Source organism: Natator depressus, chromosome 5 (genome assembly GCF_965152275.1).
Source record: "Natator depressus isolate rNatDep1 chromosome 5, rNatDep2.hap1, whole genome shotgun sequence".
In the NCBI taxonomy this organism is placed as follows: Eukaryota; Metazoa; Chordata; order Testudines; family Cheloniidae; genus Natator; species Natator depressus.
Window position 1 is genome coordinate 98,573,945 of NC_134238.1, and position 17,154 is coordinate 98,591,098.

Below are 17,154 nucleotides of genomic sequence, written 5' to 3' on the forward strand. Positions count from 1 at the left end.
GTCTGCATGAGTCGGCCACCATCACCCAGGAAACCTGTCATAATTTCTGTTTCAAAGGATTGGGATGCACAAGAGTTCATGTCTGATGAGCCTGTGATAGTTACACAGAATTTTGATTATCCCATTATCTGTGCTCTCAGCTGACCCAACAATCGACTATATTATTTTAAAATTGATTTGGTTTTAAAATACTGTTGATTTAAGGTGGAAATAAATTCCACGGCATGCAAATCAATTTAAAAAAATAAACTACTCTTTCAAATAGATTGGTTAGATACCTAAAATGACTTGGTCCTAAAAAAATCCCATTCAATAATGGGAGTCTATTTTTTCCTAGCTTTTTTTTTTTTTTTTTTAAGTCAAAACTGTTTCTAACTGAACTGTTTAAACAGGTTGTGCAATAGCAGGAGGACTAGAATGAAACCTCTCTTCTGACCTTTTCTCTGTAACTCTCTACTCATCGATTGTATTGCATTAAATGCTGTCAGATTTGTAGCTCTGAAAAGAGCAATGTCAGTGGCCTGAGTGTCAGGTCTTGAGAGTAGAGAACTGTCATTTCAAGCTGTCCAATCGTTTGCCCATGATTAAAAAATGAATATTTCAGATTGCCCGGTGACAATCCCATTAGAGTGATAGTCCATGATATCAATTACCACTTCAGTTTCAATTTGGCTGGCTGGCCACAGGGCACTATTTCTTAGCTCTGCTTGTGATGGGTTGGGTCTGTGAAGCATGACACCCTTAAATTGCTGCCTATTATCCCAGTGTCATTACTTGTATTGCCTTCAGAATTCTTTGAATCACAAATAGCTGCTGAGGTCAGGCTTTGCAACCAAAAGAAATGGACAAGTTAGCAAATTCTTTATACAAAGCAAAAGTTATTTATCTGGCGTATGACTGAGAAAATTTAAAGTTTCTATTATCCTGAGAGTATGTCAGTTTTGCGCCGGTTTATTGATTTAATAATGTAAGAGGTTTCTACAGGCTAGCAGAGATGTTAAACATTTACTACGTATTATTTCAAAATTTCTTACTGTTGTTAGCACTGTACTCAACAAATGTAAGAACATGCACCAAACCCAGAAATTGAACAATTATAGTATTCAGGTATATACATGACCCTGCTCTGTGCAATGAAATTAGTTTTGCTTCAATATAAACCAAAAATCAGCATTTTGCAAGTAATGAAACGTCCAACATAATGGATTGAAAACAAGTGTGGGAGTCAAAAGGTACTAATCCTTGCTCTGCCACTTCTTGTATGGCCTTGGGCAAATCACATGATCTCTCTGTCTCAGTTTCTTCTTTAGTAAAAAGACTAAAACTTATCTCATAGCGATGTTATAAAGATTAACTGGCTAGTGTGCATAAAGGCTTTTGAAGATGTATAACATTTATAGTGCTTTACATTATTCTATTTGGATAATAACACACTTTTGCAATGCAATGCAATCTAAAGATAGTGTCCTGAACACTGCGCCTTACTGAAACAGGATATGATGTGCAAGAGCTTCTGGTCACCTAGAATTCTCTATCTGAATTAACAGAGAGATTATAAACTTCCACTCTGGGTACCTCTAACTCCCTTGAGTAAAATGATCTAATGTTAGGAATGTTTAAAACAAGTTTCCAACTTCCCTCCTTCTGATGCCTCACTATTCTTGAAGCTATCCAGAAAATAGAACTAATGACAAATGGCATGCTTTAATTAATCCTTTATGGATAGTGTTAAAAGTTTAAGCACTCTAGTTATTTTGCCAATTCTTTGCAATTTTATTTTGATTCCACTGTTCTACATTCTCCCTCACCAATTTATTTTGAAAGCACTGAAAAAAACTTCCATAGAATTTCGTAAACTTTACTGCTAGTACATTTTATCATAGTTTTACCTCAATGTTTCATATTTGTCTCCCGGACACATGCTTTGTCCATATTAGACCCTTTCTAACCAGATTTTGGAATATTAATAAAAAACACTCAAAGGTCACAAAAATGTAGACATAAAACCCTAAGGAGCATAGAGCAAACAAGGATATCAATGAAAGAATGATCTCTTAATATTTTTATTTCTCTTTAAACACTATCCTTCAGTTTACCTAAAACATTAAGTATTCTTAAAAACAGAGAAAGTATCTAGATGTTAAAATCAGGGAAACTCAAACATTTTCATAGTGTTGATCACATTTTAATTGCACCTGGTTTCATTTATGATAATTGTGGGCCACCTCTCATTTCACTCCATCTCACAATATCCCTGTGACAAGTACGCTAATTGTCTAAAATTGAAAACTTGTATTTTTAGCTCTCTTTATCCAAAAAGTTTTAGCCTTTTTGAAATTAGTCATAGTACCTACTGTTCTCATTTCAGTTCCCTTTCCCCTCTCCTCTGGTCCTCTCTCCCCACACATACATGTTTGCCTGCCACCTGGTCCTCTCCTCCTCCACTTCCTTGCTGTATGGTCCTCCTTTAAACTGAATATATGTCTGGCCTCCTGGCTCTCTTCACCTTTGTACATACTGCCTCGTTCTCTTCTTCCCATTCCCCTAGATACTCTTTTTCTAATAGCAGTTCTAATCCTGCTGATGACTGCCTATTCCAGTCCCTGAGATCAGCTCCTCTTTCCTTTAAAAGTAGCACCGATTGTTCGTGGGGACCAAAGAGGGAATCTTCATCTTTCCAGCCAATTTTACAGTAATCTAAGCTCCGGTTTGCAATTAAGAGCCTGGGTATCTGTATAAATTGCTAGAGACTAAGAGGAACCTTGACCTAACAATTCTCAGCAGAGAAGTGCTCTGCAGACAACAGCTTGCGAACTACTGTGTAAAACTACTTCTTGTTCACCTAAAAAGCATTACATTAAAGGACAGCAGAGGCTTTATAACACCCTTGGATTATCTGGATGAAACAATGCTGCAATTTGTTATGGAACTGCAATTGCAACACAGCTTCATGCACCCCAAGAATTAGAAATTAATATTAGAAGTTAATCCATAAACAAAACATGTAAAAAGACCATCACTTCTATCTACTCTTTTGGTTTACAGTATTTTTTTAAATATTACTATCTTACCTGAAGTCCATACTTGGCATCAACAACAGATACAATACCTGGGAGGGAAAAGTTTGTAAGTGACATCTAGAATGAAGAGTACTGATTGAGAAATAAACTGAAAACTGCTAAGAGTATGTTAGCGTCTTGAATAATTACAGGGGCAGCAGCAACCTCAATAGTTAAGGTTACACAAGAGTTTTTATTCTAATCCCACTTTCAGTTACTTATAACCTCACAAAACTTTCACCAATCTAGCTGAAAATATAATTGTTTCCTAATTATCTAGGTTCTTATATGGTGCTCATCACTGTGGTATGTGAGTGCCTACCAAAATGGTGAGGTGAACACATAAGACAGATGCATCTTTCTCCTTCTTCCTGTCTGCAGGGGCTGGATGTAGGGAAAGGTGTGGTGGTGGTGGTGTTATAGGAGTAGTATTCTGAAGGAATTGAGGAGCATGGTCACTCTGATCATTTCTGGGAGCAACTTCCAGGTACACAGCCACTCGCCAAGAGAACCATCTCCTGTCACACACAAGCTTCACTCAAGTTTGTCAGTGGAACACAGCTAGTAAAGGAGTTAAACAAGAACAGAAGGTGAGGTGGTCCCTCATGTATCTTGGACCAATCCCACAGAGGACCAAACTATGCATTTGAATCAGTATTAAATGGGGGAGTCAGTTAAGAGACAAGAGAACGAAAGGCAATGTGTTCTTGGTGGCCTATGTTATTGAGCAGACAGGCTCTCTCAGACAGGCTCTCTCAGACTGGCCAAAAGAAATATATATTTTTCTAAGAAGAATGTTGAGATAATAAGTAAAAAAATGTGAACAAAATAAGCCCGACTACAATACACTGAATATTTTTGAGAGGCTTACCACTCCAGTGGGCCTCAGGAGACTGCAGGGGAACAAACCAATTGGTACAAGAGAAAGAAAGGGGGACAGAGAACAAGAGTGCTAAAGAAAGAGATTGAGAGGAGGGAAAAAACAAACCAACCAAAGATGGGATGTATAGATAAGTAACAAGGTTCAGGTTTAAATATATATCATTGAGAAAATAACGAACACGAAGTCACCCCTACATAAATACTAGCAAATAAATTTTCACTCATGCCTCTGCAATCAAGCTACTTGTTTACTTCTTGAAAATAAATTGTCCAAATAACGCTTACTGAAGTGGGAGAAACCCCTCACAAGTATTATAGAAAACACACACTTTTTCTTACCATCAAGATATATGTCACTTCCTAGTTCAGCATCAACCCAAAACATGGATGCCACAGCACCTAACAAGCAAGACATTTAGTTGCAAGATGGATGATGTACCAGAAAACACTCATCTCTAAGCAGTTTTTAAAATCACACCTGTTCGAAGTTGCTACTCTTCAACTTTCCCCCTGATGCCAGAAGAACACGAAATCAAGTATTAAAAATGTTGGTTCTCCAACCATACATTTGGTGCAATGATGCTGCTGTAAGTCCTGAAAGCAGTGATAGCAACATCTAAGTTGTGTGAGCTCTAACAGGTACATCATAAAAATAAAAAAGTTCAAAACAAAAGAAACCCCTCAACATGACTCTACCACCATGTCAGCAACCACATTTCTTAATTCCAAATTCTTTATAGTTCTCTTCTTCTGTTTTTTTTCCCCCTTGCACCTCTGCCATTTCACTAAAACTGATCCATCCTTTTGTTCAAAGTAAGGGCTTGTGCTCATCCTCCTCAACCTCTACACTATTTTCTACACTTCTTCCTTTTCTCTGCTCACACTACTGACTACACTTTCATGATTCTGCTCTCTTACCTCTCCAACCATGCATGTATCATCAGCTTGCCTTGTTGCTCCTTTTCCCTGATCCTTTATCTACTGAATCCCGTTTTCTAGGGTACTGTTATTGGTTCCCTGCTATCCCTGGGTGATCTTATCTACTCTAAGTTTCAGGTACCCCCTCTATGTAGTAGCAGAGAGAAAGGAGGGATTTATGGTGGGAGGAAAAAAGGTTGGATCAGGACTTCTTTTTCCCCCCCCCAATACCCCAATACCCAGTTCCTCACGTGAAAAAGCAGTGTGGGACACAGATGAAAATAACCCAATACAGCACGCTGGGTTCCATACTAGAAAAGTGCAGCAGTTTAATAAAATCAATTTAGATGCATTTAAACCAGTTAATACTAGTTCATATCAATGTTTCTTAAATTGGTAACTGAAGCTTAATTGATACAAGCAAGACTAACCAGTTTAGTGTGTCTACATTAGAGGTTTGCACTGGTTTCACTACATCCATTTTTAAATTGATTTCATTACACCAGTGCACTTTCCAGGTACAGACAAGGCACGACCAAGAAAAAATTCTGGAGGCTGACAGCACTTCAGAAAAGCTGCATCCATTTCTTCCTCAATATGTAAGTTAACAGAATAAGAATTTTTCACACCATTAGTAATTTTAAAAAAATAATTAAATTTGGTATTATTTCTGAGCCTAGTATTGGAACCAAGTATCTTTCTGAAATGTCATTTGTGAAACTCCTTTGGAAGAGAATGAACTGGTTTCCAAGTTGATTTTATAACCGTTAATTATAAAATCAATATTAAACAAAATGTTTATTTATTGAACATTAAAGCTTTCCTTTGAACTAGTAATATTTTGTTGAATTGATACCAAACACTATAGTTTTTCTGAAGTCTTCAATTTCAATATTTAATAATGATACATTTTGCTTCATTACTGATGGTTAAACATTGAAATGAAAAGAACGCTGTATTAAATATCTAAGGTACTTTTTGTAAGAGTAAAGGCGTTAGCACTAGTGGCCTGGCCCAATTCTAACTTAGGTTTATATTTATATTCCCACAGTAGTTTATGTTGGATATGGCATTTTTCATATTTCCTTTCACATATGTGTGTACACATCATGTCGCTGGAATAAATTAGCTGTTGATATTTCCACCCCAGAAGAGGATGCTCTGCAGAGATAGGTAGAGTAATACAATTACAAGAGCTAGATTATCTATTGCCTTGCACCTTGTTTGGTCGTTTATACCTCTGCAAAACATACAATGGTGTGAGTGGAGAATTCTGACTTGGCAGCATTTCATACTCATATTGGAGAAGTAAATGACTACACGAATCAGTAGAGAATTGATCCCTCACTCTGTAAAGCACTATGGGATTCTTGGAAGACAAAGGTGCTATTTAAATACAAAGTATTTTCATTTCCTTGAAGAAAAAAAATAATCGTGGAAGGGTAGGCATTACATGTGTCTCTGAAATAATATGTCAACCTGTGCATAAAAAGCAGTTCTGAAAACATGTGGACTAAGATCAGCCAATAAAATTTAACAAGTCAATGCCTTCGCAAAAGATATCTGCTCTGAGAGGAAAAGGTAGAGGGGTATAATATTCATGGTTATTCCCGAAAAGCCCCAGTACAAAAAGGGGTCTAGTGTCTTCAGGATAAATGTTATATATTTATAAATAAGACATCATAATTTGTTTTGACATGAACTGATTTAACATGTAACAGTGCCACAACATGAAGAGGAGAAGCTGACAGCAATAGAAAGTATTTTATTTTTCAAAGCATCATGGCTCTAGTTAGTGACAGGGCTGTCTAAAAGAATGAAACATATAGGGAAAACGAATGATAACTGAACTCATTCCAATGTCTAAAGCCATCCAACTGAACTGACAAGATGTGGTCCCCCAAGCATCACTTTCTGTCAACTATGAAATACCTGTCAGCTGTTTACGGTGATTACTCATGCAAGATATAGCAAGGGCCACAAGATCTAATGGTTTCCTGATATCTATTGATTTTTTTCCCCTAAAACCTTAATAGTTTTCCAATTTGACTGAAATAGGATGTGTGTGTAACAGGGGCTGAATCAATGTCCTTTCTTTTAAAGAAAATTACTTTACCATGACAATTATTTAGCTTTGAACTGAAGAGTGTCAGTCTCCTAAATGGGAAATAAGAACTTCCTTCACTTTCTTGGCTAACAACAGGTTTTTAATTAACAGAGGTCAAGGCAGACTGTTTTTAAGATAGCTTTCCTTAATTTTAAAAACATATACATGTCATTTTTGTATACTAAAATGTAAACATCACCCACTGAATCACTGACTTCTTTTATTACTGGACTGGAAAAAATAAATAATTAATTATATATGTACATACAGCGTGACAGATTGTCTACAAATTCAGCAATATTTAACTCTGTGCTACCAGCTGCGAACTGGAAGTTTCTGTATATTCATCTGATTCACACATTTAGATAATACATTTGCCTATTTCACAGTATGCTCTGTGCCTTAACAAAATACAAGTCCATCATTGACAATCCCCATAATACATGTACATAATATATATAAATCAAAGCATAATTATAATCTGAAAAGTGCTACATAAAAATAGCACCTCCTTACTCAGAGCCATCAGTTTTTAATACCACACTTTTCACTGCCATGTCTGATATTTGCTGCCTGCATATTCTGAGCCACACTGAAAAATATTTTATCATTTTTTCCACTCCTTTTAGCCTTCAGAGCCCATACTGCTGCAGGAGAGAGCGTTGGATACTATTCTGGCTTGTGCAACAAAATTTTTAACTGATCCAATGTCATAATTTGTATTGCAGTGAAGTATGTGAAAACATACCATACTATCACACGTTCGAAATAAAAATGCATACTATGCAAGCAAATAAAAAATGATTTCTAACCTTCTTACAAAAACAGGATATTCACCATGGCTATATGACTATATATTATCTACCTGGATCTGCCAATCCAGTGGTTTCTAGTAGTATGTAGTCAAACTTTCCTTTCTTCTGCATCAGGTTCTCAATAGCTTTCAAGCCATTGTCCCTGTTAAAAAAAACAAAAACAAAACAAAACCCTAAACTAGAGCAGCCTTTAGAGGGGCTACAATAGATATGAATATGTTTTATGTTTTTTATTCATATGGAAGATAATGTGGTTTAATCCTTAAAGCAAGGGACTGGTAGTTAGAATTTGTAGTTTATACTCAGAACTGCCAACTACTCACTGTGCAACCTTAGACAAATCGCTTAACCTCTAACTTATTTTAACTATCTGGTAAAATATATTTTTATTGGACCAACTTCTGTTGGTGAGACAGACAAGCTTTGGAGCTACACAGAGCTCTTCTTCAGGTCTGGGAAACCTACTCAGAGTGTCACAGCTAAATACAAGGTGAAACACATTGTTTAGCATAACTAGGTAATATATATGTCAAGGGACTTTCAAGGTGAAGTGGTCCATTAACACCCCTCCAGTCATAGGGAAAGGAAGGGAGGAGGGGAAGCTTGTTAGTGGTTTATAAATTGTTGTAATAAGCCATAAATCCAGTGTCTCCTATTCCCTCCATGATTTTTAGTATCTAGCAAAGTTATGAATTTAAGCTCCCAGGCTCATCTTTTGAAAGTGTTGTGCAGGTTTCTTTTGAGGATGAGAACTGATAGCTCAGATAGACAGTGATCCCTTTGTGAAAAGTATTCACCCACAGGTAATCATTTTCCTGTGAGAGTTCATTCAAGAGCATAGTGATTGTCTGATTTCACCCACATAGTTGTTATTGGGGCATTTAGTGCACTGGATGACCTATGAATCTTGAAACGTGTGTTGTGGGGAGTGTTGATCATTGTAGCAGTGGAAATGTGTCTGCAGGTTTTGCAACCGTTGTTCTGGCAGGGTCTGGTGCCGCTTTGAGTTGGTGTGGTATTATTAGTGACTCAACAAAAGTGTTACTGTACATCTCAATTAGCATTATAAAAGGAATCCAACATGTTAATTACATGCATCAGCATTCATAATGTGACAGATACTAAAAAAGGAAAAGACCTAGTAGGTCACCTAGTCTGTCTCCCTGTCAATACAAGAGGTCACTTACAGTACCTTTTCTACTGCTTTGTCCAAGCAAGTTTAAAATGTTCCAAGTGTTAAAGCTTATACAATTTCCACTGGGAGACTACTCTACAGCCTAACAGGTCTCACTGTCAGAAAGTTCACACTAATTGGGGTCTATATTACTGACCATAATTTCACCCCTTTATTTAATTATAACCTCTCCCCTGCACCCCAAATACTACCCTTAATTTTTCGCCCTTTACTTTTATTCTTTTCAGATATTTGTAGAGTTATGTCTCCATCACAGTAATCTTTGGCAAGTTATATTAATATATTCGTATCTCTTAAAACTCTCTTCAAATCAATCCCTCCAACCCCTGATCATTTTGGTTCTCTTAACTCTCTCCAATAGGTTCTTCATGCTTCTGGACAGTAGATGCCCAAAACTGAACACAGTGTTATTAGTTTTGAGGTAGTGCCAACAAGCCCCAGTCATGAGCCAGGGCCCCATTATACTAGACGCTGTAAACAGAACAAAAAGATGGGACTATTGCAGATGCAGTCATTATTCCTGCTCCTTGATGTGATACCTCATATAGATATCTCTCTATCCAAAACTACATTTAGGCAATGTAAACCAAAAATTCTCCACACTGCAAACTCATGTATAATTTGCTGTCCACTATCATTCCTATGTCTTTTTTAGGATTACTGATTTCCAGGTTTCTGCCTATCAAGTATCTGTATTTTGGATTCCCCAACCCTATTTCACATAGATTATTTTGTATTCCTCCCACCCACCAACACTAAATTTCATCATTATGTGTGCTATGTTATGTCCATTTTCAAATTCAAATTGTTCTAGGTCTTTAAGTATTACTTCTCCAACCTCACTGGTGTTTGTAGCTTTTCTCAATGTAATACCATCAGCAAATTTAATCAACATACTGTTAATTTCCTTGACAACTCTAAGGCAGGTTGTCCCTCAATTTTGAAGCTCCTCCACCACCTTCTTGAGGTTAAGCATGACTGTTGTCTGCAATGGAACATGTGTGTTCAACGATGGCTCTACCGCACAGGTAGAACATGAAGGCACATAGGGCAGGAAAATATTAGGGGCAATAAAACCTTCAGTGACTATTTCCATGGGTGACTGCAGACTGGAAGGAATCAACATTTGCAATTTCATCTGTGACAGGAGAATCCTCTGGGGATGGCTCTCTTAATATTCGATTAAAAATAAGAGGCTAAACAAGGGGGCTTTACAATTCAGCTAGTCAGAGTTTTATCTAATAAGCAAAGCCTTTCAAATGAGCTACTTTCCAAAATACAATATTTGAATATCTTATGGAGGGCATATTGTACTAATTAGTCATTCTATTTTATACATTGTTATTGACCTCTAATAAACCACGGTGCTCAGTTTCTGTGATACTGTTAGTAGAACATTCATTCCTTTTGAGAGTGAGAATTTGCCTCTCTGTGGTTGTTATATTCAACTATTCTTCTTCCCCAATAGGTCAGTCAACATTTGATGCAAGTATGTAAAACAATTATGATACAAAGTAATAAAATACCAAAATTGAAAACACACATTACTTCAAGGATTCTGACACTTAAAAAAAATAAATAAATAAAAATAGAAGAGCAAGAAGTTCAGCATCATTTAGCTTTTTTTTTTTTTTTTTTTAAACACTGTAGATGATATACCTAATGCCTATCAAATATCCAGGTATACATAATGGACTGTGAAAAAATGAAATTTAAAGAGAGAACAAACCCCAAGCTTACTCCGAATGTTTATATAAACCACCTCCACAAAATATTCCTTACTTTACTGAACAGCACAGGCAACCATTCCTGAGCTCCAGCCATTCTTCATAGAGTTCTCCACCTTGACTTATAGCCAAGGATTTTTCCAAGGCACTTCCTAGAAATACAGGAAGGGTGTAAGTAGCAAATTTTAAACCTACAAACGTGCAACAATACCTGACAAATAAGATGAGAAAAATTCAAATGGGGTAGATTTCTGAGCTTTATTTGTGTTCCATGTTCTCATCAAACTTTTCTGACAAATTCTTTAGACATTATACCTAGTTTAAGCAATCATTTTTATAGTAGGCAAATTTAAGGTCCAAGAGCCAGATCATCCTATGAAGAACAAAAAATAAACTTGCAAGAAGTAGAAGTATTCCCCATTTATTTGAATGTGTAGGCGGAATGGAGGTGAGGCATTCACGGTGGTATAATAGTCATTTATGCTGACAAATTGAATTTATGTATGAGACAAAGAAAAATGGTTTAGCTCTTACACATTTTTAAAACTGCAGACATTAACTGACAGTTTGTGTGACTTGCTTAAGGCCTATTAGCAAGTCATTGGCCGTACTAGATTTAGAGCTCCATGGTTCTTGACTCCCAACTCAGTGCTTTGTCTACTACTCCTGGAAATAATCTTCTCTCGACTCTGCTCACAGATTATGAATTGAGTTATCCATAGCAAGAATTTTTATAATGAAGATGGAAACTTGCCAACATCATTATAGTAGGGTAGGGGATTGCACAGGTTCTCAGTACTATATTTCTTCATCATCAACAGCCATATAAAAGCAGAGCAAAGTAATCAGTTCAAATTTTAAAAAATTAGCACTAAGTTTCCGGAAAAAGTGAAGGAATCTCATTTTCCAGCTTCAACAGTTGCAAGCTCTACTACAATCATTTGACATATTTCTTGCTAGAGAAGCTTGATTTATTACACTACTAATCTTCTCTTTACTTTGGTCTTGTGCAAGTTATTTATATTCAATGTTAGTTGAACAGCAATGTCTACTAGCATTCTTTTGAACAAAAGGGATTTGACATATCCCAAATCTATAAGCAAACTTTTCAATTTTTATTGTAGTGTTCATCCCACATGTACAAGCTTATTGAGGACATGGTCTCAATTTTACACTGCTTAGAAACTGCATAAGCCACTCCGATAGCCTTAGTTTGGGGATCAATCAATTTAGATATCAATCCATGCACCAGTATACCATTTGTCTGCTTTTAATAGTTTACTTTCCTAAAGCATTTCTTAACAAAACAGGAAAATGTTTATGTATTCCAATTTTTGTTTCTATACAATATTTCTGTAGCATTACATACCTTCTCCAAACTCATTTAGAATAACTGCTATTCTTTTGGTATGTTGTTCTGTCAAAATATAGTTAAGAAGAGTGGTCTTCCCAGCACCTAAAAAACAGCACAAATTTCAGTACATCAAAAATAAAAATATAAGGAGAATTTTCAAATTCAGTATTACCATCATGCTCCTGAAATATACTTTTTAGAAATTATCAATGGAGTGCTAGTACTCATTCTCTGATCTGATACCTTCAGAAGCTTTACATTTTATTTTTATATTTGTAATTAAATTTTTTAAAAATTATTTGTAGTACTTGGAAGAGAACCCAGGGGATTATTGCAGCACTCCACATAAATCTCAGAAGCCTTACTGAGTTCCCTCCATGCCCTGTAAGTCTTAATGGGCTCACCAGTCTCTTCCCACCCATGGCAAATCTTTTGATATTAAATTCTCTCTTTCCCCATTTGATAAGCCTTCTTAACAATGAGGTTACATTCCTATCTATTTTTGCAATGAACTCGGCTGAAAACTTTTTTTTGAAATGAAAGTTTAGGTTCCCAGCAGTCATTTGTTATTCTATATCAATACTGCTGGAGTAGATGTTTCATAGCATTGTTTCTAAAGAAATGTTAATAATTTCACACTAATCAACTAAATTTTAGTCCTAGGCATGAGAACTCAGCTAGGCAAGTTCAGCAGAGTTGATTTCATCTTCTTCTTCTTTTTGGGGTGGGGGGGTTTAAAGTTGGCAAAAATCTTCCATGGATTTTTGGAATTGTGATTCATAGATATTTAGGTCAGAAGGGACCATTATGATCATCTAGTCTGACCTCTTGCACAACGCAGGCCACAGAATTTCACCCACCACTCCTGCGAAAAAACCTCTCACCTATGTCTGAGCTACTGAAGTCCTCAAATCGTGGTTTAAAGACTTCAAGGAGCAGAGAATCCTCCAGCAAGTGACCCGTGCCCCACGGTACAGAGGAAGGCAAAAAACCTCCAGGGCCTCTTCCAATCTGCCCTGGAGGAAAATTCCTTCCCGACCCCAAATATGGCGATCAGCTAAACCCTTAGCATATGGGCAAGATTCACCATCCACATATTACAGAAAATTCTTTCCTGGGTAACTCAGATCCCACCCCATCTAATATCCCATCACAGGCCATTGGGCCTATTTACCATGAATACTTAATTATCAAAACCATGTTATCCCATCATACCATCTCCTCCATAAACTTATCGAGTTTAATCTTAAAGCCAGATAGACCTTTTGCCCCCACTGCTTCCCTTGGAAGGCTATTCCAAAACTTCATTCCTCTGATGGTCAGAAACCTTCGTCTAATTTCAAGTCTAAACTTCCTGGTGGCCAGTTTATATCCATTTGTTCTTGTGTCCACGTTGGTACTGAGCTTAAATAATTCCTCTCCCTCTCCGGTATTTATCCCTCTGATATATTTATAGAGAGCAATCATATCTCTCCTCAACCTTCTCTTAGTTAGACTAAACAAGCCAAGCTCCTTGAGTCTCCTTTCATAAGACAAGTTTTCCATTCCTCAAATCATCCTAGTAGCCCCTCTCTGTACCTGTTCCAGTTTGAATTCATCCTTCTTAAACATGGGAGACCAGAACTGCACACAGTATTCCAGGTGAGGTCTAACAAGTGCTTTGTATAACAGTACTAAAACCTCCTTATTCCTACTGGAAATACCTCTCCTGATGCATCCCAAGACAGCATTAGCTTTTTTCACGGCCATATCACATTGGTGGCTCATAGTCATCCTATGATCAACCAATACTCCAAGGTCCTTCTCCTCCTCCATTATATCTTATATATCTCTGTCCCCATCTTATAACTAAAATTCTTGTTATTAATCCCTAAATGCATGACCTTACACTTCTATTAAATTTCATCCTATTACTATTACTCCAGTTTACAAGGTCATCCAGATCCTCCTGTAGGATATCCCTGTCCTTCTCTAAATTGGCAATACCTCCCAGCTTTGTATCATCCACAAACTTTATTAGCACACTCCCGCTTTTTGTGCCGAGGTCAGTAATAAAAAGATTAAATAAGACTGGTCCCAAAACCGATCCTTGAGGAACTCCACTGGTAACCTCCCTCCAGCCTGATAGTTCACCTTTCAGTAGGACCGTTGTAGTCTCCCTTTTAACCAATTCCTTATCCACCTTTCAATTTTCCTATTGATCCCTTCAATTTTGCTGAAAAAATTTACCTCAGCCCTAGATCTAATCTAAGTTTTGAGACCTGTATGGATTTCTATGAATCTGAGAGTGAGAGGCCAAAATTGGGCTTATAAACATAAATTGAGTTGCAACCTTAACTATGGAGCAACTGTCACCTCTCCAGGTCACTACGTTTTGGGGGGAAAAAATATAATTATCATTTTTGAGGTGGTTGGTGAAGGAGCAGAGCAGCAGGGGCTTCTGCAGCTGGGCTCCCTAGGAGCCGGGAAATAAAAAAAAATTCTGCATTGGCTCTCTTGAAACAGAATCTTTTTTAAAATGTCCTTTCTGTGATTTTTAAACCAATCTCATGAATTTTGAATGCTTGGGGTTGGCAATACTGCATTCATACAATTTTGCAGTGCACTTTTTCAAAGCATGTCAAAAGTGTTTGGTCAGTTATACAATCAGTCATGCAAGACATCCATTTAAACACTTGCCTCACATTTTGAGTGCTTACTCATGTAATCTTAGCACTCATCTTTTGATGGAACAAAATGGACTGACTGCTATAGATGGAAAGCCAATTTAAGGTCTGTCTATATAGCAAATTACTGCACAGCAAGCCAGGATGTGCACCAGCTTGCAGCACAGTAATGTCCCATGTGGACACTCCTACAGCGCACTGAAAGTCCCAGATGGCAGCTCAGCTGTAGATTCACACTCTGGGCTTGCCATGCAGTGACTTGCTGCGTAGACAAGCCTTAACTGTGCAGATCAGGACTCATGAGCTATTTTATAAGAGTAACCACAGAAGCTCATTTAACTCTCCAAAATGATTCCACAAGCACATTGCGACTTTCTAAAGATAGTGGTACCATGACACCAAGCTTGTACTGTACATACTGTAAATGGAAAACATGTAGTTTAGAGGAACATCAGAAGTGATGTTAGATACGTAGTTATACACTCTTTTTGTCATGACATTTAGACTACTAGGAAGATGGTTGCATGGTTTGTTTGGAGTAGGGCTCCTCACTCGACAGATTCCTCAACTGCAAGTAAAACATATCACATGAATATGAAATACGTTCTATTCAAGGAGAATACGAACAGTCAAATTCCTCCCCATGCATCCAACTGAAGTCACTGTGCAATGCATAAAACAAAATGCTGGTTTTGTATGGACCACTGACAGAGCGCCAGTAAAAAGCACATAATAGCGCGGGTTTGCTTTGTAAAGACCCCAGAGAGGAAGCTCAAGGCTTAGGGCTGCTAGGTGAGCTGGTTACCTAAATAGCCTGTGATGATAGTGACTGGGATCTTGGTGCTGTGGCTGAGTTCAGCCTCTTCTCCCCCAACCGCCTGATCCTCTATGGGAACCAGCTCGGGGCACTCCTCCTCCTCCATGGGAGCCTGGGCCCTCGCCAGCCACTGCCGCCACAGAGCAGCCTGGAGAGGAAAACAAATGTGAGGCCGGGGAGCCCTGGGAACAAACCCACACGCGCCCCCATACGATCCGCCCCCATTGCCCACGCCCCGCAATACGCACCTGCGCCCCGGGCGGGGAGCGGCTCCCCCAGCAGCGCACGAGTCTTGGGGGGCTCCGCACACCTGCGCCCCTCTGCCCCTCTCCCGGGTGCGTCACGCCCACGTGATGGCTAGCCGAAGCGTCACGACGCGCCACCAGTGGCACTAACCGCCGCCGAATCGGCGACGTCCAGCACAGGAAGAGTTAAAGAAGAAACTGCTTTTCTTACACGCCCCCCGGGACTCCAGATGCGCATGCGCAGCTTTCTATAGCACATGCGCACACCCCACGACGGGGATTCTCGACTCGCGTGCGCAGCGTGTTCTTTCGGCTGCTGTTCGCCCTATCAGAGTCACGGGATGATTGTCGGCTCGGCAGTTGGAGCGGCCACGTGTGTAGGGGGTGGAGTTAGCCGCGCGCCGCGGGGGTGGGGTGAGGGCAGCGGCTTGTCCAGGTGCGGCTGCGTGGAGCGCTGTGCGGGGCGGTGCCAGTAGTGCGGCTGGCCGTTGCTGGTGAGGGCCCGTGCTGAGCATGCGCCCGGACAGCGTACGGCTACTGTACGGGCCGGTTTGCAGCCAGAGCTGACCCGAAGGTGTGTCGGCCTGGAGCGAGGTCAGCTAATAGGGGAGGGGGCGAAAAATCCAGCTGCCTCTCATACCTCTGTTTTCAGCCCTAGTCCCACGTACAGGGGGCTCGCTCCGGCCGGAGGAGAACTGCCCGTGTTACTCGGGATGCTGGAAATACCTTGGCCTGGCTAATGGGGCGGTTATATTTTTGCTTATAGTCTGATGGATCATATTTTGGTCCAAGGGAGCGGTGACCATTTCAAGTCATAGTAGAGTGAGTGTCAGTGAGGGGTATCAAAAAGGCTGTATGCACTTAGAAGGCTTTAGGATGGATCCTGCTTTTTAGCGGTATGATAATAATACCTATCTGTTAAGGTTGCCAGTTTTGTTTGGACCCTATTCCTGGAGGTTTCTTCACATGACATAATCTTTAATTCCTGGAGATTCCAGGCCAGTCCTGGAGGGTTGGTAGCCCTATAGCGCCTTTCATCCCTAGAACTCAAAGCGCTTTCCGACGGAGGACAACATTATCCCCATTTAGCGGGTAGGAAAACTGAGGCACAAACTGGTGAAATGACTTGCTTAAGGTCACCTTGCAGGCTAGTGGCAGAGCTGAGAGTAGAATCCAGGTCTATTCAGTGCTCCACAGCCCTTGGGTTTAGATACAGTACTGTTTTTAGTCACAGAATGCTAATCACTAAAAAAGGTGCTGTGTCACAGGTCCATTCAGTCTCTTGTTTATACATTCATTTATATATGTGTGTGTGTATATTTTCTTGAATCGTGTAAGGGATTTAGTTATACAGATAACTAAACTGCAA

General features: G+C 39.0%; 1 protein-coding gene across 1 annotated transcript in view; it reads right to left on the reverse strand.

The window, feature by feature from the left end:
• Positions 1-15,962, reverse strand: part of LOC141987693 (zinc-regulated GTPase metalloprotein activator 1C-like) — a 43,528-nt gene extending 27,566 nt beyond the window's left edge. Inside the window, 7 exon segments of the mRNA XM_074953287.1 lie at positions 3,072-3,109; positions 4,281-4,340; positions 7,832-7,923; positions 10,759-10,855; positions 12,073-12,159; positions 15,529-15,688; positions 15,789-15,962. Of these exon segments, the coding sequence (XP_074809388.1) occupies positions 3,072-3,109; positions 4,281-4,340; positions 7,832-7,923; positions 10,759-10,855; positions 12,073-12,159; positions 15,529-15,646 (492 nt within the window). The 5' untranslated portion in view covers positions 15,647-15,688; positions 15,789-15,962.
• Positions 15,963-17,154: the final 1,192 nt, after the last annotated feature.